Genomic DNA, 22,513 nt, shown 5'->3' on the forward strand with positions numbered 1-22,513 from the left:
GACATCCTGGGATGTGGAGGACCTGGGGTGGAGGCCCTGGGCGCAGCTCCGTCTGTCCGTCCACTACGTAAGTGCTGGGTCCTCAATGCTGTGGTCTGGGTTGCAGGTGAAGGCGATGGTGATGGCGTACCGTGTGCCCCAGCTCACCTTCTCCACTCGGTGGAGGTTCTCAGATCCAGAGGTGAAGAAGGAGACACGGCCTGTGGTGGCGGGGAGAGGAGGAGGAGCAGGAGGAGGAGGAGGAGGAGGAGGTGACCCCCAGGCCACAGGCATGACCAGGGCCTCCAACCACTGACAAACATAAGAAAGGCTCAGACATGCTGGGACTCAAGAAGCCAGTGCTTCTTGAGGCTCTAAGGGCAGTGCTGGAAGACGTGCTTGGTCCTGAGGCCAGGACAGGGCTGTGGGGTGGTGGTGGGGTAGGGGCCCCGGGCCTGAGGTCAAGACGGCTGCAGGTGCTACGAAGCCCCCCTCCCAGGCACCCTCGTGGGCCTCCAGGCCCCAGGTGCAAAGATAAACAAAGCCTGCCGGCCTGCTGCCCACTGTCTGCTGCCCCTTGTCTGCTGCCCGCTGCCTGCTGCCCACTGACCGCTGCCCCTTGCCTGCTGCCCCCTGACCGCTGCCCGCTGCCTCCACTGCTGTCCACACACTTCTGTGTCCTGCCCTCTGGCCACCCTGTCCTCTGCCCAAGTCTGTAGACTATGCAGAGCTGCCACATGGTGTCAAAGGACAAGGGAGTGCAGGGAGAAGCATGGGACCTGTGCCGTCCACATCCAGGGCTCAGGTGAAGAGGAGGTCCCATTGGGGCCACGAGGAATGATGAACAAAACTTTCCCCAAGGGACAAAACTTTTCACTACATCCAAACAGCATCACAGGCTCCGGGCAGAATAATTCCATGGGAGCCATTCCCAGGGGGGCGCCCACTTCTGGGGAGCAGGTCTAACTACACTCTGTGATGAAGGAACCCTAAATGTCACCTAAGGGCCCAAGCAAGGGCAACACCAAAGCTGCATGGTAATAGACAAAGAGCAACCTTAAATGTCACCTCCTGGTGCAGTCAGAGGCCTAAGTGGCAAGCTGCACCAAAGCCGCGCTGTAACGTACAAGAAGTGACCTGTCCTGGGGGTGGGGGGCCGGGAGTGTGGCCCAGTGGTAGAGTGCTTGCCAGGTTCAATTCCTCAGTACCACATGCATAGAAAAAAGCCGGAAGTGGTGCTGTGGCTCAAGTGGTAGAGTTCTAGCCTTGAGAAAGTCCAAGGACAGTGCTCAAGCCCTGAGCTCAAGACAGGGAATAGCAAAAAGGGAAAAAGAATGACCTTGGGTGCCAGGCACAGTCGCTCACGCCTATAATCCTAGCTACTCAGGAGGCTGACAGCTAAGGATCACGGTTCAAAGCTAGCCTGCGCAGGAAAGTCCATGAGACTATTATCTCCATTAAATTACTCAGAAATAAAGTAGAAGTGGTGCTAGGGCTCAAATGGTAGAGTGCTAGCCTTGAGCAAAAAGAGGTGTATGGACAGTGCCCAGGCTCTGAGTTCAAGCCCCAGGAACAGCACACATGCATGCACACGTGTGCACACGCATACACACACACACACACACACACAGTCCTGGGGACCTAGCAGAGGGGCTAAGCAGGAAGTGACCACCTGACCACAGCTTGGCGACTGCAAGGAGAGCTGGCCCTCTGTACCACCGGGAGGTGATACCCAAGCCAGCAGCCTTTCTTGACCCTGGGCTAAACTGCATGGTGATGGATGTGACGGATGGCAGTCCCCTCAGCCGACGAGGCCACGCCAGCCACGAGCACCCACTTGCTCACCCTCCAATAAGAACCCTGGGAGCCCCAATAAATTCCACTCCCAAACTCTTAGAACTAATAAAACTCTCCGGCAAAGGGCAGGATACGAAATGAACCCACAAAAATCAGTAGCCTTTCTGTATGCCAACAATGCACAAACAGAAGAACAAATCAGGAAAACAATCCCATTTTTGCCAGGCACAGTGGCTCACGCCTGTCATCCTAGCTACGCAGGAGGCTGAGCTCTGAGGATCGCAGGGTTCAAAGCCAACCTGGGCACTAAATTCTGAGACACTTATCTCCAATTAATCACCAGAAAACCAGAAGTGGTGCTGTGGCCCAAGGGGTAGGGTGGTAGCCTTGAGCTGAAGAGCTCAGGGACAGCACTCGGGCCCAGAGTTAAACTTCCATGACCCATCCCCCCCCACAAAAAAAAAAGAAAAGAAAACAATCCTCCCAAAGAATAAAATATTTTGGAATTAACCTAACCAAGGATGTAAAGGAATTATTTAATGAAAATTATAAAACCCTAAAGAAAGAAATCAAAGAAGATACCAGGAAATGGAATACATCCCATGCTCATGGACAGGGAGAACCAACATAGTAAAAATGGACATACTGCCAAAATTGATATACAATTTCAATGCAATCCCTATCAAAATCCCAAGGACATTCTTTACTGAAATAGAAGGTGTAATCCAAAGGTTCACATCGAACAACAAAAGACCTAGAATAGCCAAAGCAATTCTAGGCAAAAAGAGCAATGCAGGTGGTATTAGAATACCAGACGTCAAACTGTACTTTAGAGCCATAACAACAAAAACAGGATGGTATTGGCCCAAAGATAGACCAGAAGGTCAATGGAACAGAATAGAAGACCCAGAAATAAAACCACATACCTATAGTCAACTTATATTCGACAAAGGAGCCAGAGATATACAGTGGAATAAACACAGCCTCTTCAATTATTGGTGCTGGGAAAACTGGGCAACCACATGCAGAAAACTTTTATAAAAATTGATCCTAGCCTGAAACCATGCACAAACATTTACTCAAAATGGATCAAAGACCTCAATATCAGACCTGAAACTGCTACAGGATAGAAGAGGAGAGACACTGGAACTCATAGGCACAGGCAAAAAGTTCTTGACTGGAAAGAAACTCGACAAATGGGACTACCTAAAAATAAAATGTTTCTGCACAGCTAGAAAACATAGCTACTGAAACAGAAAGACAGTCAAGCAGCTGGGAAAAGACATTTGTCAGCAATACATCAGACAAAGGCTTCATATATAATATTTATAGGAAACTTAAGAAACTATTCCAGGCCTGGACTGTAGCCTTGTGGTAGACTGCTCACCTAGCATGCCCAAAGCTCTGGGTTCAATTCCTCAGTACCACATACGCAAAGAAAGCCAGCAATGGCCCTGTGGCACAAGGCTAGCGCCCTGAGCAAAGTATCTAAGGACAGTGCCCAGGCCCTGAGTTCAAGTCCCAGGAAAGAAAGAAAGAAAGAAAGAAAGAAAGAAAGAAAGAAAGAAAGAAAGAAAGAAAGAAAGAAAGAAAGAAAGAAAGAAAGAAAGAAAGAAAGAAGGGAGGGAGGGAGGGAGGGAGGGAGGGAGGGAGGGAGGGAGGGAGGGAGGGAGGGAAGGAAAACTAATCCCTTCCCAACCCAACAAACCAATCAGTAAATGCGCAAGGAAACTAAAGAGAGACTTATCCAAAGAAAAGGTTAGGGGCCGAGAGTTTGGCCTAGTGGTTAAAGTGCTTGCCTAGCATGCACGAAGACCCGGGTTCGATTCCTCGGTACCACATACCTAGAAAAAAGCCAGAAGTGGTGCTGAGGCTCAAGTGGTAGAGCTCTAGCCTTGAGAAAGTCCAAGGACAGTGCTCAGGCCCTGAGCTCAAGCCCAGGACTGGCAAAAAAAAAAAAAAAAAGAAAGAAAGAAAAGGTTAAAATGGCAAAGAAACATGAGAAAATGTTCATCATCCGTGGTCATAAAGGACCTGCAAATAAAAACAACCCTGAGATACCACTTTATCCCAAGCCCAATGGCCAATATTCTGAACTCAGACAACGACAAATGCTGGCAGGGATGTGGAGAAAGAGGAACCCTACTGCACTGCTGGTGGGAATGTAAACTAGTACAGCCACTCTGGAAGGCAATTTGGAGGTTCCTCAAAAAACTAAACATAGACCCTGCTTACGACCCAGCCATACCACTCCTGGGCATCTACCCTGAGCATCACAACCCAGGATCTGATAAGGACACCTGCACAGCCATATTCATCTCCGCACTATTCACAATGGCCAAGTGATGGAAACAATCCAGATGCCCTACTACAGATGAATGGCTACAAAACAATGAGGCACATATATATATATATATATATATATATATATATATATATATATATATACACAATGGAGTTCTACATAGCCACCAGACAAGAAAAATGGTGGCATTCGCTAGGAAGTGGATGAAACTAGAGCAAATCATGTTGAGCAAGATGAGTCAAGACCAGAGGAACAAAAGGCGCAAGGTCTCCCTGATATGCAGGCATTAAGTCTAAACAATGCAAGGGTGAGACACGCGTGAGACATACATGTGACAGAGACACTCGGGAGACACGCACGTGACAGAGACACGTGGGAGATACACACGTGAGAGACGCAAGAGACATACACATGAGACAGGGGAAACAAATGTGACAGACACGCAGGAGACACGCATGTGACAGAGACACGCTGGAGACACACGTGATAGAGACACGTGGGAGAGACACACAGGAGATGCACACGTGATAGACACATGGGAGACACACACATGACAGAGACACACAGGAGAGAGACACGCAAGAGACACACACATGACAGACACACAGGAGAGAGACACGCAAGAGACACACACATGACAGAGACACGTGGGAGATGTGCATGTGACAGAGACATGTGGGAGACACACATGTGATAGAGGCACACAGGAGACACTCATGTGATAGAGGCACACGGGAGACACTCACGTGATAGAGGCACACGGGAGACACGCACGTGATAGAGACGTGGGAGACACGCACGTGATAGAGACGTGGGAGACACGCACGTGATAGAGACGTGGGAGACACGCACGTGATAGAGGCACACGGGAGACACGCACGTGATAGAGACGTGGGAGAGAGACATGGGAGATGCACACATAACAGGCACATGGGAGACGCTCATGTGACACAGACACACAGGAGATGCGCACATGACAGACATGCAGGAGACATGCACATGGCAGAGACATGCGGGAGACGCACACGTGACAGACACATGGGAGAGAGACACGTGGGAGACACACACATGACAGAGACACACGGCAGATGCACACATAACAGAGAAACAAGGGAGACATGCATGTGATAGAGACAGGGGAGACACACACGTGATAGAGACATTCAGAAGATGCGCATGTGATAGACACACGGAAGACACACGTGATAGAGACACGTGGGAGTCATGCACATGATAGACATGTGTGAGACACACATGTGATAGACACAAGAGCTACATGCACATGATAAAGACACGCACATGACAGAGACATGCAAAAGAATGCACATGAAGGCACATGTGGGAGGCAAACATGTGATGGGTATGTGCGTACGACATGTGTGTATGGCAGACATGTGCGGGAGACAGTCATGTGATAGTCACACGTGGGAGACATGCTCATGATCAGAGACACACGTAGGAGACGTGTGTGGGAGGCATTCACGCGCTGTGCAGTGACGCTGGCACGCTTTGGCGTTTGGGTTCCGGGCCTCACAGCTGGGCGTCGCCATACAAAGCATTCTGCTAACCTACCAATGACCCTTGGCGTGTTTGAAAGCAAACCACCCCAGGAAGGCATGTCTCACACACCCTTGGAAGCTTCGTCCCTAGAAGATCTGAGGCTATGTGAGTTCTATGTTAGCCTGTGAAAGTGCTGTGTGGACTTTAGGGGTACAGGAAAGAAGTCTGCCCGCCCTGAGGACAGAGACAGGGCTGCGTCAGGACAATGGCACGAGTACTCCCTCGAGGACGGGCTGTGCCATGGCTGAGCCAGAGGCCCGTGACGCCAGCAGGCCCGTGACGCCATGGGGCGGCCCAGGCTGAGGCGGGGTCAGCAAGCATGGAGACGCCGCACCACGGGGAGAGGACCAACCGGGGAAAGGCCCTGCGGACAGAACTTACACCAAGCAGCCCGTAAGTCCAGCCACGACGTGCGTGCCCACAGCAGGTGGAGACACAGACAGTGGAGACGGCACCCCAGCCTGCCCGGGACTCCTGCTCAGACAACAGATGGACAGACAGACAGTGGAGACGGCGCCCCAGCCTGCCCGGGACTCCTGCTCAGACAACAGATGGACAGACAGACAGTGGAGACGGCGCTCCAGCCTGCCCGGGACTCCTGGTCAGACAACAGGTGGACTCCTGTCTTCCTGTGCTCCATAGAAGAAGCACCAATGAGTAAAACCTCCATGGCGCAGGCGTGAGGCAGGCACAGGCCTGCGTGTGCACAGGCGTGGAGACCATGGAGAGGGGCTGCACCTCCCCCTCACCTGCACAACCTACCGGCTCTGGGCTCCACCGTCTTGTTGGCCCCCTCCTCCATGAAGACAAAGCGCCCTCCTCCGAAGTCCTCCAGGTAGTCAGACAGGTACAGCAGGGAGGTGTAGTCAAAGGAGCCATAGGTCACCTGCACGGGCACCAGGAGGAGGGGTCAGCAGCCTCCTAGCAGCAGGGCCCCAGGCCGGGTCCTCCTGAGTGGACAGCAGTCCTCCTGCATCCCCCTCCAGCCCTCCAGACGCCCAGCTCACCTCCTCCACCCCCTCCTCTAGACGCCCGGCTCACCTCCTCCTTTCTCCCCCCCTCCAGACACCTGGCTCACCTCCTCCACCTCCTCCTCCAGATGCCAGGCTCACCTCCTCCACCCCCCTCCAGACGCCTGGCTCACCTCGTCCACCCCACACCCCAGCCCTCCCAGGCTCCCACTCACCTTGTCCACGTGTGCGTGCCAGTATTCGTCGTGGGCCGTCCGGGCTTCTGTGCTGTTTATGCGGGAGAAGAACGTGGGCCTGGTCAGATGCAGGGAGGATGCTTGGATGCCAAACGCATTGGCAATGCTCAGCTGGACCCTCTGCCGCACGTCCCTGTGGAGGACACGTGCCTGGCCTCAGGGACCCACAGGTCCCAGGGCCAATGGAGGACACACTCCTAAGGGCCGACTCACGTGGTGTGCAGAGGGGGACGGTGATGGGCAGTGGTGGGGCAGCCACAGCACTGGGGCGGGGCTGGGGGAGGGGAAAGGGATGGGAGAGGGGACGGGGGAGGGGACGGGGGAGGCGGTGGGGAAAGGGGAAAAGGGATGGGATGGGAGAAGGGGATGAGGGGATGGGCAGAGAATGGGGATAGGGAGGGGATTAGGGGATGGGGGATGGGAGAGGCGATGGGGAAAGGGATGGGATGGGGAGGGGATGAGGGGATGGGAGGATGGTGGAGGCGATGGGGAAGGGATGGGACGGGATGGGGGAGGGGATGAGGAGGGGACGGGGATGGAAGAGGCAATGAGGAAAGGGATGGGATGGGGGAGGGGATGAGGGGATAGGGAGGGGATGGGGGTAAGAGGGGGATAAGGATGGGGAGGGGTCGGGGAGGGGAGGAGAGGAGCCAAGACTAGACTACGTACCAAGCCCCACAGGGACACCTGCATGGTGCCTGAGAGGAGGGGGCCAGGCCAACCCACACACAGATGACCGGTGCTGCTGCTTCCCGCAGGGCACAGAACCAGGCACAGAGCCAGCCTCCACAGAAGCCAGGGAAAAAAGGCTACCATGTCCTCAATGGTGCACACGCAACTGCCACGTGTGCCCCCCACACGCGCGTGTGTACAGACCTACACCACACACACACACACACACACGAGTGTCTACACGTGTGTGTACAGACCTACACCACACACACACACGACTGTCTACACGTGTGTGTACAGACCTACACCACACACACACGACTGTCTACACGTATGCCCACACACATGTGTATACAGACCTACACACACACACACACACATGTCTACACGTGTGCCCACACGCGCGTGTGTACAGGCTGCCTGGAGCTCACTGCGTAGCTCAGGCCGGCCTCAAACCCTCCACCCTCCTCCTCAGTGTTCTGAGTGCCGTAGTTACAAGTCACACTCCACCACACCCATACTCACTGAACTACAGGCAGAATGTGAGGGGACAGGCGTGCTTATGTGGTGAAGCCCTTGTCTAACAAGCACAAGGCCCTGGGCTCAGACCATGGCTACCAAATAAAAATAGAGACGACAGCCAGAACCTTCTGAGAGTTCCCTCGCCTGGAAACATGCGCCGCTCCCCAGTGACCTGAGCTGCTTGGCAGCGGCGTGGCTCGGAGCTCTGCGCCCGGAGGACGGGCACGCAGCCCCTTCTACCTGCGGCTCCCGTGGCTCCCAGTCCTCAGCTGTCATCATGGAGACACAGCATTCTGACCCACTGGTGTGGTACCTGCCTGGCGTCGGGGGACATCAATCCAGGCAGCCAGCGTGACAGACACCTCTGCCTTGGCCCTTCAGGCCAGATGCTTGTTTTGTTCATCACTTGTGTGACTTACAACTATCAAAACATGACTCCACCCTCTCTACTAAAGTTCATGTATGGGCCGGGAGCTTGCTCTAGTGGTAGAGGGCTTGCCCAGCATGCACGAAGACCGGGGTTTGATTCCTCAGTACCACATACATAGAAAAAAAAAGCCAGAAGCAGTGCCGAGGCTCAAGTGGTAGAGCTCTAGCCTTGAGAAAGTCCAAGGACAGTGCTCAGGCCCTGAGCTCAAGCCCAGGACTGGCAAAAAGAGCACAAGGGATAAAACGACCCATGAAAGCCAGCAGCAGCGGGGTGCAGTGGCTCACGCCTGTCATCCTAGCTACTCAGGAGGCTAGGATTTGAGGATCAAGGTTCAAAGCCAGCCTGGGCACTAAAAAAAACCTGTGAGACTCGTGTCTCCAATTAACCACTAGAAAACCAGAAGTAGGGCTGTGGTTCAAGAGGCAGGGTGGTAGTCTTGAGCTGAAGAGCTCAGGGACAGTGGCTAGGCCAGTTCAAGTCCCATGACTGACAAAAAAAAAAAAAAAAAGAAAGGAAAAGCAAGCAAGCAGCACAGCTGGCCCTGGGGACATTTGTGGGTGGGGCCTAAGCCAAACTTAGCAGTGGATCAAGTGCAAGGTAAGATCCCCTGTTCCCAGGAGCTGGGGGGCCACCACGGGCGCCATGACGGAGATGGGGGGCCACCACGGGCGCCATGACGGAGATAGGGGGCCACCACGGGCACCATGGCGGAGCTGGGGGGCCACCACGGGCGCCATGGCGGAGGAGGGAAGTCACCGCTGGCGCCATGGTAGACTGGCATGAGGAAGCCACCATGGTGCCATGACACCTGTAACCTTCAGTGTAGTGGTGCAGCCCCGACCACTGCCATGCAGTGTGCTGGCCTGTCCACCACAGGTCTCATCCCTCCATGGGAGGCTGCCAGGCCAGTGTGGTAGGACCACAGACAATCCACCAGTGGCCGGGACATAGCCTCACCACTCCCTTTCCTCCTTACCGGTATAACTGGAAGTCCTCTTCAGAGAAGATATTTTGAATTTTATCCCCAAAGTATCTGTATAAAACAAGGAGCACCAGCAAACGTTATGGTTTACTCATCTCTCCTCAGGCTAACCAGCAAGTCCCTGGATGCCATCTTATCCTTATCATCTCAGAGTGAGTTTTCCACAACAAAAAGGCAGGGAAGGAGGGAAGGAGGGAGGGAGGGAAGTGAGAATGGGACAGGAGGGAGGGAGAGAAAGAGGGAAGGAAGGAGAGAGGAAGGAAGGGAGGGTAGTGAGGATGGGACAGGAGGGAAAGACAGAAAGGGAGGGGGGGAGGGAGGGAGGGAAGGCAGGATGGAGGGAGGGACAGAGGGAGGGAGGGAATCCATAGCTGATGGTGAGAATGATTCTGGCCTGGGCATAAGGCTCTTCAATCCACAGCTCTGGGGGTTTCTGCTCTTCCACTCATCTCCTGGCCTGCTCCTCCAGCCTCACCCCTCTGCCTGCCCGCCCGCCTCCTGGCCAGCTCCTCCACCTCTTGACCTGGGCAGACACTGTTTCCTAGGAGGCCCCAGGTATGGCTGCAGATGGCTCTAAAGCTTGGTGGACGAAGACTTGAGGGAAGCCATAGTTTGTCTCCTTCCTGATGACTTCATCCCCAGCCAGGAGCCCAGAGTTGGAGCCTGGCCAGCCGGGTAGCTTTGAGGGGCCTCGTGGCCCCGGGTGGCCAGCATCCCCCGCCCTGCCATCCTGGCCCTGGGCAGCCAGCCTCTTACCTGTACAGATTCACAAAGTGCTTCCCAAAAGACAGGGCCCCCGAGTGCAGGTCCAGGATGGACGCCTGGAAAAGACGTTGGTCAGGTGAGACAGCGGGTGCTGGTCACCTTAAAACCCGTCCTCCCAGAGGTCTGCTTGGCTGTCAGGAAGGGACCACCAAGCCCCCAGCGGGAGGCCCAGGGCCCGGGGAGGTGGAGCTGGGCAGTCGATGCGCTGGCAGCCCTGAGCCTACCCCACACCACAGTCATAGATACTCCCCACCCAGCCCCTGGCACCCCGGCCCCAGGCACCGCTCTGGGACTCTCGTCCGGACTCCCTGGCTCCTGCAGTCTGCTTTCTGCCCAGATCGTGGTGTAAGGTCTGCTTTTATCCCTTGCAGGACCCTCACCCGCCCACTGGGGCCTTTAGCCCTCATGGCCCCGCCTGGGCAGACTCCTGGAGGCAGTCATCACTAACTGAAAGGCATTAAGGACCGGGAGTTTGGCCTAGTAGTTGAGTGCTCTCCTAGCATGCACGAAGACCCCGGGTTCAATTCCAGAATACCACATACATAGAAAAAAAAAAAGCCAGGAGTGGTGCTGAAGCTCAAGGTAGAGCTCTAGCCTTGAGAAAGTCCAAGGACAGTGCTCAGGCCCTGAACTCAAGCCCAGGACTGAGAAAAACAAACAAACCCTAAAAGGCATCAAACGTGGCTAACTCAGTGCATGACAATACCCTAGGGAGAGAAAAAAAGGTGAGGCCCCACCCTGGTGGTTTCTAGAGATTATGTCCACCTGAGCACCACAGAACTGACCTCAAAGAAGGAACTTGGTTTTCAGAACTCAAGAGAAAAGAGTTGAAGTCCTACAGATAACTGCAGAAATCAAATCTGAACAGTAATCTTTCCAGAAATTTCAGATATGCAGATTGACTAATTCAAAGTGATGGCCAAGGAACACACAGGAAAGACCGGGTTTAAAACGATTCCACACCAAGTAAGAAAACCTTAACGAGAGAGGGAGGGAGGAAAGGAGGAGGGAGGGAGAGGGGAGGAGGAAGGGAGGGACGGGATGAGGATTTTCAAGTAACATCCAGCTCCGGTGACCAGCTAGGCAGCTGTGGGGCCACAGAGCCACAGCTGGCCTGGAGATTGTGGCCATGGCTTCTCCTCACACTTCGGGAGCCTGCAGCGTGAAATCAGGCGCTGCAGGGCCCAGGCACTCTGACAGCTACTGGGCAGGCTCCTCCCAGCCTCTTGGGGCTTCCAGGGCCCCAGCTTCCTAGGCTTGTGGCAACATCCCCCCAGTCTCTGCCTCCATCTTCACATGGGAATCTTCTCTGTTCTCAAAGTTGATGTCACCCTTGGCTTCAGTTGGTCACATGCCCAGGCCCAGGGTGGCCAGGCCGCTCCGGGCCCTGCAGTCCTGGAGTGTCTGCGGAGCGCCTGGCCATCTGAAGCTCCACCGGCTGAGGCTCCTGGCTGCCCCTCATGGGCTCCCAGCTGGCCACCGCCTCCCTTCCCCATCCTGCAGTGCTGGAAGCAGGCAGGCTGGGAGGCACCTGAGGAGGCGCCTGAGGACTGGGAGGCCACACGGGCCCTCCAGGGACGGGAACATTGAGAGTGAAGTGGGAGCCACCATCAACTCACCCCTCCATCCGATCCTCCCAGGGAGAGCCCCTTCTCTGCTACCCTGCAGGGAAGCAAACCTTCAATCAGGACAGCAAACAAAACAGTCGTCCACAAGGCAATCCCAGGCGGAGGCAGCCGGCATATTAGTGTGAGGTTAACATTTAGGATAAAAACAAGTGACAAAGCCTTCAAAGCGAGGCACGGCTGGACTTCCTCCCTGACCTTAAGCTGGGGCAGGAATGAGGCCACGGAGGCTTCAGGGATGCTTATCGACCAGGCAGAACCAAACAAGGGTAGATACACAGCAAGACGAGGCCCGTGGACAGCAGAGGGCCAAGCACGGAGGACCAGACGCTGCCGCCACAGATGCCCGGAACCTAGCAGCTGGTCAGCTCACCCAGGCTTTCCTCTAGACCTGGTTTACACAATGCTTCCGTGTGGCTTCTGTGAGCCACAGCCCGGTTAGCAGATGTCTGGAGCCCAGTGGTTTCAGAGCAGACACTGAATTATTTTCTAGTGACTTTCTGCTCCAGGCTGAGATGCCGTGGTAAGAAGGGGAGGGGAGGTGAAGTCTGTGGAGAGGAGGCCAGGCGGCTGGAACGTCCCCTCAGCAATGGCCTGGCTGCAGGCCCGGGCTGATCTCCGTCCTTGACAGAACTTGGAGGAATACCCAGCAGGCACCCTAACGCCCATCCCCTGCCCAGCCCCATTTCCCTGCTCGCTGGCTTAGCCTGACCTCAAATGCCCAGGAGCCAACACACAGACGTGCGGTACCTGCGGATTCGTTCCGCCTCCTCCCTGGAGATGACAGCGTCCGTGATGCCTCTGCCACATTTCCTGGGGGTGCAGCCTGGAGGGCAACGGGGGAGGAGAGACGCTGACGGCCAAGGCCTGTGTCTCAGGCCATCAGGACTTGGAGGGTGTTGTCTGGCCAGCACACCCCGGTGAATGCTCTGGGGGCACAGCCCGTGCGCCCTTCCTGGTGCACCTCAGGTGTCAAGCAGCCGTCTGTGGGTGGGCTGATTCTGCAGCCTCCAGGGACCCTGGAGCCCTAGGCGTGACTCCATTTTCCTGGGTGCTTAGAACAGGGTCTCCCCACACAGCTCAGACTCCTGAGGGCTGACTCACAGGCAGGCGACAGCATGCAGAACTGACAATGTGAGCTCACTGTGCTCTCCCCCCCCCCCAACCCCCTGTATCTCTCTTTGTTGGTCCTAGTGCTTAAAATCTAAGCCTGGGCCCCGTCCCTGGGTTCCTTTTGATCAAGGCTAACGCTCTACCATTTGAGCCACTGCACCACTTCCAGCTTTTTCTGTGATTAATTGGAGATGAGAGTCTTATATGTCTGAAGTTTGGCCTGGTGGTTGAGTGCTTGCCTAGCATGCACAAAGCCCTGGGTTTGATTCCTCAGTACCCATACATAGAAAAAGCCGTATGTGGCTCAAGTGGTAGAGCGCTAGCCTTCAGCAAAAAAGGCAGTGCCATCGAGGTGAGGGACAGAATTCCCATGGGGGAGACAGATCTACAGGCACAGCGCTGCCTCACAGTGTCACATGGAAGGGTGTTTCGACCATCACGGGGACAAAAGATTGGGAGCAATGGATATTGACCTCTGGATCCCTCCTCCAAGTGGCTGAGAGGAGGAGCCCAGCATCACCCGGCAGGGTGAGGTTCCTCTCACCACGTCACGTATTAGCACGACACCACTGGACACCACAGCTTTCTAAAACAGCCCTGAAACACAGCCAGGTGCTGGCTGGCTCACCAGGGAAGGGAAAGGTCAACCACCCCCTTCCATTTGCCTCCCTCTTGTAGCAAAGGGCGATGTCACATTCCATCTCACCCTGCTGCTCTGTCTCCAGTCACCAAGAAGCCATCAAACTGTACTATCTCGAGTCCCCGAGAGGGACTGCACCCTCTCAAGTCCCCCAGGGGCCGCAGGACGGTACCTTCGAACCTTCGGTGACCATTGTAGTCGTCAGAGCAGGGCACCTCGATGAACCTTCCGCTCAGGACCTCACCACGGAAGGCCAGGACCTCCGTGACTCCATCACCAGTCCCCAGACTGTTGTAGAGCAGAAGAGCAGCTAGCATGAGGCTGACCCCCAGGCCCACAGCCTTCAGCCAAGGCTTCTGTGCCTCCCCAGGCACCCGGTCCTTCCTGGGGCTGAGAACGGAAGACAACCACCATCAGAGGGACCCAGCTGCCAATGCTGTGTGCTGATGGAGACAAAGGAGGACACCCCACAGACAGGACCAGGGATGCCACTTGTGCCTACATGATCCTCTGGTCAACCCCGAGCGCCATGGGCACATGCCAGTGGGCAGCAGGCTAAGAAGCAGCTGGGAAGAAATGGGAACATCTGCTCCCCACCTGCAGCTTCCACAGGACCCCACGCCCCACTCCTCCTGGAGCCAGCAACAGGAAAGAGGAGGACCCCAGGCCCTGAGTGGAGGAGCCTCCAGGACTGTGCATCTCTGCTCACACTGCCTCCATGTTCACACACACACCCCTGCACAATGCTCCCTTAGCAGCACGTGTGCACACACGAGCACCCTGCAAGCACACAGGCACCCTGCAAGAGGCTTTGGGTCCAGACTGAAAGATAGGCAGGCTGGAAGAGGATGGACTGGGGCTTCCTTCTATGGGGGAGAACTTTGTCCTTTAAGAATACCAATTAAGCCAGGCACTTAAGTGGCTCAAGCTACTCAGGAGGCAGAGATCTGAGGATTACAGTTTGAAGCTAGCCTGGGCAAAAATAAAGTCTGTGGGACTCATCTCCAAATAACCACAAAAAAAAAAAGCCAGAAATGTGGCTTAAGGCACAGCACTAGGCTTAAGCAAAAAAGCTCAGGGCCAGTGAATGCTCAGGACTCTCTGAGTTCACGCCCAGGATGAGCACACACACACCACACACAGAGAATACAGTTAATTCCTGAAGAGCAGTGAGATGTCTTCTAGTGTGACACAGTCCCAACACTTTACAATACTGTATCAATGACACACAAATCCAATTCACCAAATTCCAAGGAAGTGAGATGCACCACAATGTAAACAGGAGACCACACCTTCGCAGACCACGGGCTCCCCCAACTGCATCTAGCCTCTAGACCCTACTGATTAGACCAGGGTGGGCTCCTGTCTCCCCCATGCCCGCCGGCGGAGACCCAATGCTGAACCAGCAGAGGCTGCCTGGCCACCCAGAGAGGGGAGGTGAAGAAACTGCCCATCCACACTGTGTCCTCCCTGCCTCCTCCAGTTGTGGGGCTTTGGCCTACCCCAGGCCTGGCCCTGCCCCACGCCCCAGTCAGACGCCACCCTGAGCTGGCCCTGTCCCCATCTCCGCGACCGACCCCAAACTCAGCCTGGCCACGCCCCCGCCGCTCCCCAGACCCGCCCCGCCATGGCCACGCCCCCGCCTTCCGCCAGACCCCGCCCCGCCGTGGCCACGCCTTCTCCTCAACAGGACATCGGATATGGCCCCGCCCCCATTCCGTCAGGCCCCGCCCGCCGTGGCCACGCCCCCGCTGCTCCTCAGACCCGCCCTGACACGGCCACGCCCCCGTCTCCCGCCAGACCCCGCCCGCATGGCCACGCCCCCGCCGCTCAGACCCGCCCGCCGTGGCCACGCCCCCGCCGCTCCTCAGACCCGCCCTGACACGGCCACGCCCCCGTCTCCCGCCAGACCCCGCCCGCCGTGGCGACGCCCCCGCCGCGCCTCAGACCCGCCCTGACACGGCCACGCCCCCGTCTCCCGCCAGACCCCGCCCGCATGGCCACGCCCCCGCCGCTCAGGCCCGCCCGCCGTGGCCACGCCCCCGCCGCTCCTCAGACCCGCCCGGAGCGGCCCCGCCTCCCGCCTCCCGCCAGACCCCGCCCGCCGTGGCCCCGCTCCCGCCTCCCTCAGACCCCCGCCCGAGCGGCCCCGCCTCCCGCCTCCCGCCAGACCCCGCCCGCTCCCGCCTCCCTCAGACCCCCGCCCGAGCGGCCCCGCCTCCCGCCGCCGCTTTGGGTCTGGAGCTCCACCCTCCCGCTACCTGCTCAGCCGCCGGCGCTCCGCGGGGCCGCTTCCCTCTGCATTCCTGGGCGCGCCCCTCCGCTGAGGCGCCATCCGGCCAGGCTGCGGCGGAAGCGGGTCGGACGTGGGAGCAGCCGAGCCCGGGGCGAGAAGCGCGGTACGGAGCGCGAGGCCGGCGGGACGTGAAAGCGACGCCGTCGGCTCTCGGCTCGCGGCCTGGCTGCGGCCAGGCCGGAGCAATCACCGGCCGAGCTGCGCCGCTGGGGGGCGGGGCTGGGGGCGGGGCCCGGCCGGCTCGGCCCGCACCTGGGCGCCCTGCGGACCCGGCCGGAGGCGCGGACCCGCCCTCAGCTCAGCACGCGCGGCCGCCTCGCTCGTGAGTGGACGGGGCCCGGGGCCGCCTCGCTCGTGGGTGGACGGGGCCGCCTCGCTCGTGAGTGGACGGGGCGCGCGGCCGCCTCGATCGTGGGTGGACGGGGCCCGGGGCCGCCTCGCTCGTGAGTGGACGGGGCCGCCTCGCTCGTGGGTGGACGGGGCCCGGGGCCACCTAGCTCGTGGGTGGACGGGGCCCGGGGCCGCCTCGTTGATGAGTGGACGGGACGCGGGGCCGCCTTGTTCAAACCGTGGACACCGGCAGGCGTGGTCTCTAGCTCATGCTGTGGACAGGGAGCGGGGCCATGGACACGGTGGTGGGTGTAGTGGACACGCGAAGCTTTTGTGGTACTAGGGGCAGAGCCCAGGGCCTTGCTGGACAGGCCTGCAGAGTGCACCCATGCTGAGTGTGCCCGTGTGTGTGCACACATCCACCTCCCCTGGACAGGCCTGCAGAGTGCACCCACGCTGAGTGTGCCCGTGTGCACACATCCACCCCTCCTGGACAGGCCTGCAGAGTGCACCACGCTGAGTGTGCCCGTGTGTGTGCACACATCCACCTCCCCTGGACAGGCCTGCAGAGTGCACCCATGCTGAGTGTGCCCGTGTGTGTGCACATCCACCACCTCTGGACAGGCCTGCAGAGTGCACCCACGCTGAGTGTGCCCGTGTGTGCACACATCCACCCCCCCTGGACAGGCCTGCAGAGTACACCCATGCTGAGTGTGCCCGTGTGTGTACACACATCCACCCCCCCTGGACAGGCCTGCAGAGTGCACCCATGGTGAGTGTGCCCGTGTGTGTGCACACATCCACCACCTCTGGACAGGCCTGCAGAGTGCACCCACGCTGAGTGTGCCCGTGTGCACACATCCACCTCCCCTGGACAGGCCTGCAGAGTGCACCACGCTGAGTGTGCCCGTGTGTGTACACACATCCACCTCCCCTGGACAGGCCTGCAGAGTGCACCACGCTGAGTGTGCCCGTGTGTGTACACACATCCACCTCCCCTGGACAGGCCTGCAGAGTGCACCACGCTGAGTGTGCCCGTGTGTGTGCACACATCCACCCCCCCTGGACAGGCCTGCAGAGTGCACCACGCTGAGTGTGCCCGTGTGTGTACACATCCACCCCCCCTGGACAGGCCTGCAGAGTGCACCACGCTGAGTGTGCCCGTGTGTGTGCACACATCCACCCCCCCTGGACAGGCCTGCAGAGTGCACCCATGCTGAGTGTGCCCGTGTGTGTGCACACATCCACCACCTCTGGACAGGCCTGCAGAGTGCACCCATGGTGAGTGTGCCCGTGTGTGTGCACACATCCACCTCCCCTGGACAGGCCTGCAGAGTGCACCCATGGTGAGTGTGCCCGTGTGCGCACACACATCCACCGGCCGCTGGACCGGGGCTTGATCCCAGGGCCTCTGGTTCTCACTTAGTCTTTTCACTCACAGCTGGCACTCTACCACTTGAGCCACACCTCCGGTGCTGGCTTTTGGGTGGTTTCTTGGAAATGAGTCTCTAGGGTTTGTCTGACAAGACTGTGTACTGAGCATGATCCTGAGCGCTCGCCTCCTAAGGAGGGAACACGTGGGAGGCACCGGGCCCAGCGCTTCACATTACGACCTAGGCAGTTTTCTCTTAGCCTAGAGTCCATTTTCTTTACAACCAAGCCAAACTCTAGATATATGAATTTCAATTTGCCCCAAATTCAATTCAGGATAAATTTCCTATAGAAACAGCCTTTGGGATTGCAGCTCAGTGATAGAACACTTTTGCGCAGTACAAAGTAGAGGTGGGGTGCTGCTGGAACAGAAATTTTTTTGCAGTTTTTGTTATAGATCATTAACATCACATAAGGAAACCAGTGCTATTGCATTCTAGGGGAAAGTCTGAAAGAGTGAAGGTCTGGGTCTGACAAGGAGCTAGCTTGCCCTTGTGGTTTTCATGTTAGCAAAGTGAGTTGGCTCTTAAGTTAATAAATTAAGACTGGCCCTTGTCAGAACTGAAACAGACTCAAGGGGAGAACCGAGGGGCAAGCCTCAGCTCCTGCTAATGGCTCTGATTCTCTCCACCAGGAAGAAGTCCCATGGAGAGACTGTCACAATTCTCAACAAACACTAACATGTCAGCCTTCACACCCTTTAAGATGAGAGTAGTTCATTTGGACCTTAAAGGAGCACCACCAAAGATCTCCTACTTCTCAGAGGTAAGGACTCCTTTTCATCTGTGGAGATTTATAATTAATTGTTCTACAACTAATTATATTGCAATTCATATTACAATTATATAATTTCCTGTCCCATTAATATTGATTGTGGGGGCGGGGAGTTTGGCCTAGAGGTAGAGTGCTTGCCTAGCATGCATGAAGACCTGGGCTCTATTCCTCAGTACCACATACACAGAAAAAGCCTGAAGTGGTGCTGTGGCTGAAGTAGTAGAGCACTAACCTTGAGAAAGCCCAGGGACAGGGGCCAGGAGTTTGGCCTAGTGGTAGAGTGCTTGCCTAGCATGCATGAAGACTTGGGTTCAATTCCTTGATACCACATACATAGAAAAAAGCCAGAAGTGGTGCTGAGGCTCAAGTGGCAGAGCTCTAGCCTTGAGAAAATCCAAGTGCTCAGGCCCTGAGTTCATGCCCTAGGACTGGCAAAAAAAAAAAAAATATAGATGGATAGTGATTTTTTTTTTATCAATTGTAATTTCATTTTGGCCTAGTCACATATGTATACAATATACCTTGGTCAGACAGCCTCTCCTTCATTCATCCTCCCCCTTCTCAAACCAATTTCAACAAGTCAAGCAAGCATGAAGCCCTAAGTCTTAGTATCTCCCAAATGTATTTTGGGTTGCAGTTACTATCTGCCCCCGTCAGTACATAAGAGGCTTGAAAGGCTTGAGGCCTGGGCCTCTGGGGCTCAGCCTGTCAAATTCCCAAAGCATACAGGGTCACCACCAGCTCCCAAAAGCACAGCTGCCCAGTGCCGAGCCAGGGGGTCAGGACACCCTGCGAGCACTAGGGAACCTGAGGCAGAAACAGGAAAATGGAAACCCCACAGTTGTTACATTTTGTCTATCTGTTGGATCACCTGTTTCCACAGCCAGCTTGCCTGTTCCTGTGGAATCTAGTCATTTATTGATGACATACTTAATGAATTGTTTGCAGCTAGTTTTTAGTCCCAAATGAATTTTTTTCTTGGGTTCAGCATACTCTGAACTTCCTTGTACTTGAGAAAATGAAACTTGACAAGTAATACCAACAAAAGAGTATTTAAAAACATTAAAATATAAATAAAAGCCAGCCGGGCACTGGTGGCTCACTGCTGCAATCCTAGCTACTCAGGAGGCTGCAGTCTAGGGATCACGGTTCAAAGCAAGGTCAGACATTAAAGTCTGTGAGACTCTTTTTTTTGTGGTGGGTCAGACGGCTTGAACTCGGCCTGGGCTCTGTCCCTGTGCTCTTTAGCTCAAAGCTACCTACCGTCCTACCCTTGAGCCAAGCCCCACTTCCCACTTTCTGGAGGTTAATTGGAGATGAGAGTCTCAAGTCCTTTTGTGCCCGGGCTGGCTTTGAATCTGATCCTCAGATCTCAGCCTCCTGAGTAGCTAGGATTGCAGGCGTGAGCCACTGCATCTGGCCCACCAGAAAACCAGAAGTGGTGCTATGGCTCAATTTGGTAGAGCACTAGCCTTGAGCTGAAGAGCTCAGAGACAGTACCTAGGCCCAAAGTTCAAGCCCCATAACCAGCAAAAAAATAAATCAATAAAAATAAATCAACACTGTGCGCTGGTGGTTTCTGCCTTTAATCCTTGCTACTCAGGAGACTAAGGTCTGATTATTGCAGTTTAAAGCCAACCCAGCAGGAAAGCCCTTCAGACTCTTATCTCCAATTAACCACCAAAAAAAAAACCCAAAAAACATAGAAAAGCTAAACGTGGAAATGTGGTTCAAGTGGTAAAGTACTTACCTTGAGCAAAAATGCCCCGATACAGTGTCCAGGCCACTAGTTCAAAGCTCCAGAAACAGCACACACATACACAGGAGAAAACAAAGCATGTCCTTAGCCCTTACTTGGAGATTGGTGGCTATTGTAAATATGGAGAGTCCCCTTTATTCATTCCAACATTGTATTACCTTTTAAAGTCCTGGCCTTGATGCCAGGACTTTTTTCTGAAAAAAAAAAAAAACAAAAAAAACCCAAACTGAATTGTTCTGTAGATATGAACAGATCCTAAAACTCCTTGAGGGTAGAGAAATCCTTTCCTCGAACATGAAGCTGGGGAAGGCGGTAGAGAGCAGGACCGTAGCGTTAACTCTGTCCTCAGCACTCTTCCTTCTGCCTGTGCACGTCTGGCCCCCCGGCCGCCCTGTTCCCCCCTCACTGCAGGCCTGGCTCCTCTGCTGTGCCTCTGCACTGGCATTCCTGCTCTTCACAGCAGAGCCTGCTGTTGGGCTGCCTCTGTTTCTAGCAGTTTACCCTTCCTTTGCAAATCATCCTAGTGCTAGCTGCAAGCCTGATCGGCACATGAAGTACACCTGGTGATCCAGCCTGCAAGAGCAGCTTAAGCATGAGCTGCTGCCTCCAGGCCTGAGGGAAAAGTCGCTACAGTGTGTCTCAATGGCTCTCACCTCCTAACCCTCTGTCTCCCCCAGATTTTCCCACTCTTCCACGCTCTAGGTGCCAATGGTCTTCTCATTGAGTATGAAGACATGTTTCCCTACGATGGCCAGCTGAGGCTGCTGAGGGCCACTCACGCGTACAGGTACGGCATCGCTGGCCACACACGCACATGGCGGGGACACCTGTGGCCACATGTGCAGATGTAGATGAGGTGGCTGTCAGGAATTTAACTGCATTAAAACATACACGTATGGACCGGGAGTTTGGCCTAGTAGTAAAGTGCTGGCCTAGCATGCACGATGTTCTGGGTTCCCCAGTACTGCAGACGCTGGAGAAAGCCAGAAGTGGTGCTGTGGCTCAAGTGGAAAGCCCAAGGACAGTTCTCAGGCCCTGAGTTCAAACCCCGGGACTGGCAAAAATGAAAATAAATTTACGGAAGAGGACTGAGAAACATTTGAAGCTGAACACCAGCGGCTCATGCTTGCATGCCTGGAACCATAGCTATGTAGGAGGTTGATACTTGAGGATTGCAAGTTGAGGTCTGTGGGTGGGGTGGGGGTGGAGTTGAACTCCTGTCCTGGGCACTCTCTCTGAGCTCTTTTTCTTTAGGCTAGAGCTCTACCACTTTAAGCCATAGCTCTGCTTCTGGCTTTTGAGTGGTTAATTGGAGCTAAGAGTCTTATGAGGACTTTTTTGTCTGGGTTGACTTTGAACCACGATCCTTGGATCTCAGTCTCCTGAGTAGCTAGGATTACAGGCAGGAGCCATTGTGCCCAGCTGTGGCTCAAGTGGTAGAGAGCTAGCCTTGAGCACAGAAGCTCAGAGACAGTACCCAGGCCTGAGTGCATGTCCCAAGACCAGCACAAAAGAGAAAGAGAGAAATAGGCATTGATTGGGATTCCACCAGCAGATGTGAAGTGTGGGGGACAGAGGGTGCCCCTTCTGATAACAGGCTGGGCTCGTTGAGGAGGAGGAGGAGCAGAGCAGTGTTAGACTGGCTGGACAGGGTGCTCAGCCTTAGTACCTTCTTGGCTCAGATGGCCCAGAAGAAAAGGCAGAGGAGGACCCAGCAGGCCCTGAAGGCAGTAAAGTCCTTTTTCTCAGAGAAGTTAAAATAATTACTCAGTGTCATTTTGGCTGCTAGTTTTTTAAGTATAAAGGGATTATAGTTACATAGGTCAGGTAAAGAGTACATTTCCTTTTGAACAGTATAATCTTTTTGTTGTTGTTGTTAGTCATGGGGCTTGAACTGGGCCTGGGCACTGTTCCCTAGCTCTGTAGCTCAAGGCTAGCACTCTACGACTTGAACCACATCACCACTTCTGACTGCTAGTTTTGCAGCTTTTTGTTGTAGTTGGTCATGTGGCTTGAACTCTGGCCTGGGTGTTGTCCTGAGCTCTTCAGCTCAAGGCTACCGCCCTACCCTTGAGCCAAGCCCCACTTCCTGTTTTCTAGAGGTGAGTCTCAGGTCCTTTTGTGCCCGGGCTGGCTTTGAACCTTGATTCTCAGATCTCAGCTTCCTGAGTAGCTGGGATTCCAGGCATGAGCCACCTGCCTGGCTTTTTTGTTGTTAAAGCTTACTGCTAAGCTGAGAGTGTGGATAACAAGGCCTTGGGTTTCATCCCTAGCACTTGGGGAAAAGCAACAATACTGTCTCTTTAATTGGGCATAGCAGTACATA

At 55.3% G+C, this 22,513-nt stretch overlaps 2 protein-coding genes across 6 annotated transcripts in view; one reads left to right on the forward strand and one right to left on the reverse strand.

The window, feature by feature from the left end:
• On the reverse strand, nt 1-16,076 carry Ogfod3 (2-oxoglutarate and iron dependent oxygenase domain containing 3). Of its 2 annotated transcripts, none has more exons than XM_090351426.1 (9): nt 15,859-16,076; nt 13,770-13,987; nt 12,595-12,670; nt 11,839-11,881; nt 10,211-10,275; nt 9,449-9,505; nt 6,828-6,879; nt 6,404-6,527; nt 1-200 (listed from the first exon to the last, which is right to left on the reverse strand). In XM_090351426.1, the coding sequence occupies exons 1-9, from the start codon at nt 15,930-15,932 to the stop codon at nt 64-66; spliced, it is 846 nt and encodes a 281-aa protein (XP_090207552.1). In that variant the 5' UTR covers nt 15,933-16,076; the 3' UTR covers nt 1-63. The 2 variants fall into 2 exon arrangements, with proteins under 2 accessions (XP_090207552.1, XP_090207551.1); XM_090351425.1 differs by having other exon boundaries at nt 6,828-6,981; nt 15,859-16,075.
• Hexd (hexosaminidase D) overlaps nt 15,867-22,513 on the forward strand; it is a 14,962-nt gene continuing 8,315 nt past the window's right edge. For 2 of the 4 annotated variants that reach the window (XM_090351421.1, XM_090351422.1), the window contains exons 1-3: nt 15,867-15,996; nt 18,289-18,419; nt 20,865-20,974. In XM_090351421.1, coding sequence (XP_090207547.1) covers nt 18,300-18,419; nt 20,865-20,974 — 230 coding nt within the window. In that variant the 5' untranslated portion in view covers nt 15,867-15,996; nt 18,289-18,299. Of the gene's footprint in view, nt 15,997-16,156; nt 16,216-18,288; nt 18,420-20,864; nt 20,975-22,513 lie in introns of those variants that run through there. The other 2 variants (XM_090351424.1, XM_090351423.1) reach the window with 2 other exon arrangements.

Source organism: Megascapheus bottae, chromosome 17, assembly GCF_031878675.1.
Source record: "Megascapheus bottae isolate mThoBot1 chromosome 17, mThoBot2.hap1, whole genome shotgun sequence".
NCBI lineage: Eukaryota > Metazoa > Chordata > Mammalia > Rodentia > Geomyidae > Megascapheus > Megascapheus bottae.

Bases quoted from the DNA above. Each gene is read 5' to 3' on its own strand.
- Ogfod3 (XM_090351425.1), bottom strand. From the start codon at position 15,932: ATGGCGCCTCAGCGGAGGGGCGCGCCCAGGAATGCAGAGGGAAGCGGC. The intron at 12,671-13,769 runs GTACCGTCCTGC...GTTGCCCTCCAG, and splicing joins TGGTCACCGAAGGTTCGAAG to GCTGCACCCCCAGGAAATGT. The intron at 10,276-11,838 runs GTGAGTTGATGG...CGTCTTTTCCAG, and splicing joins TGGGAGGATCGGATGGAGGG to GCGTCCATCCTGGACCTGCA.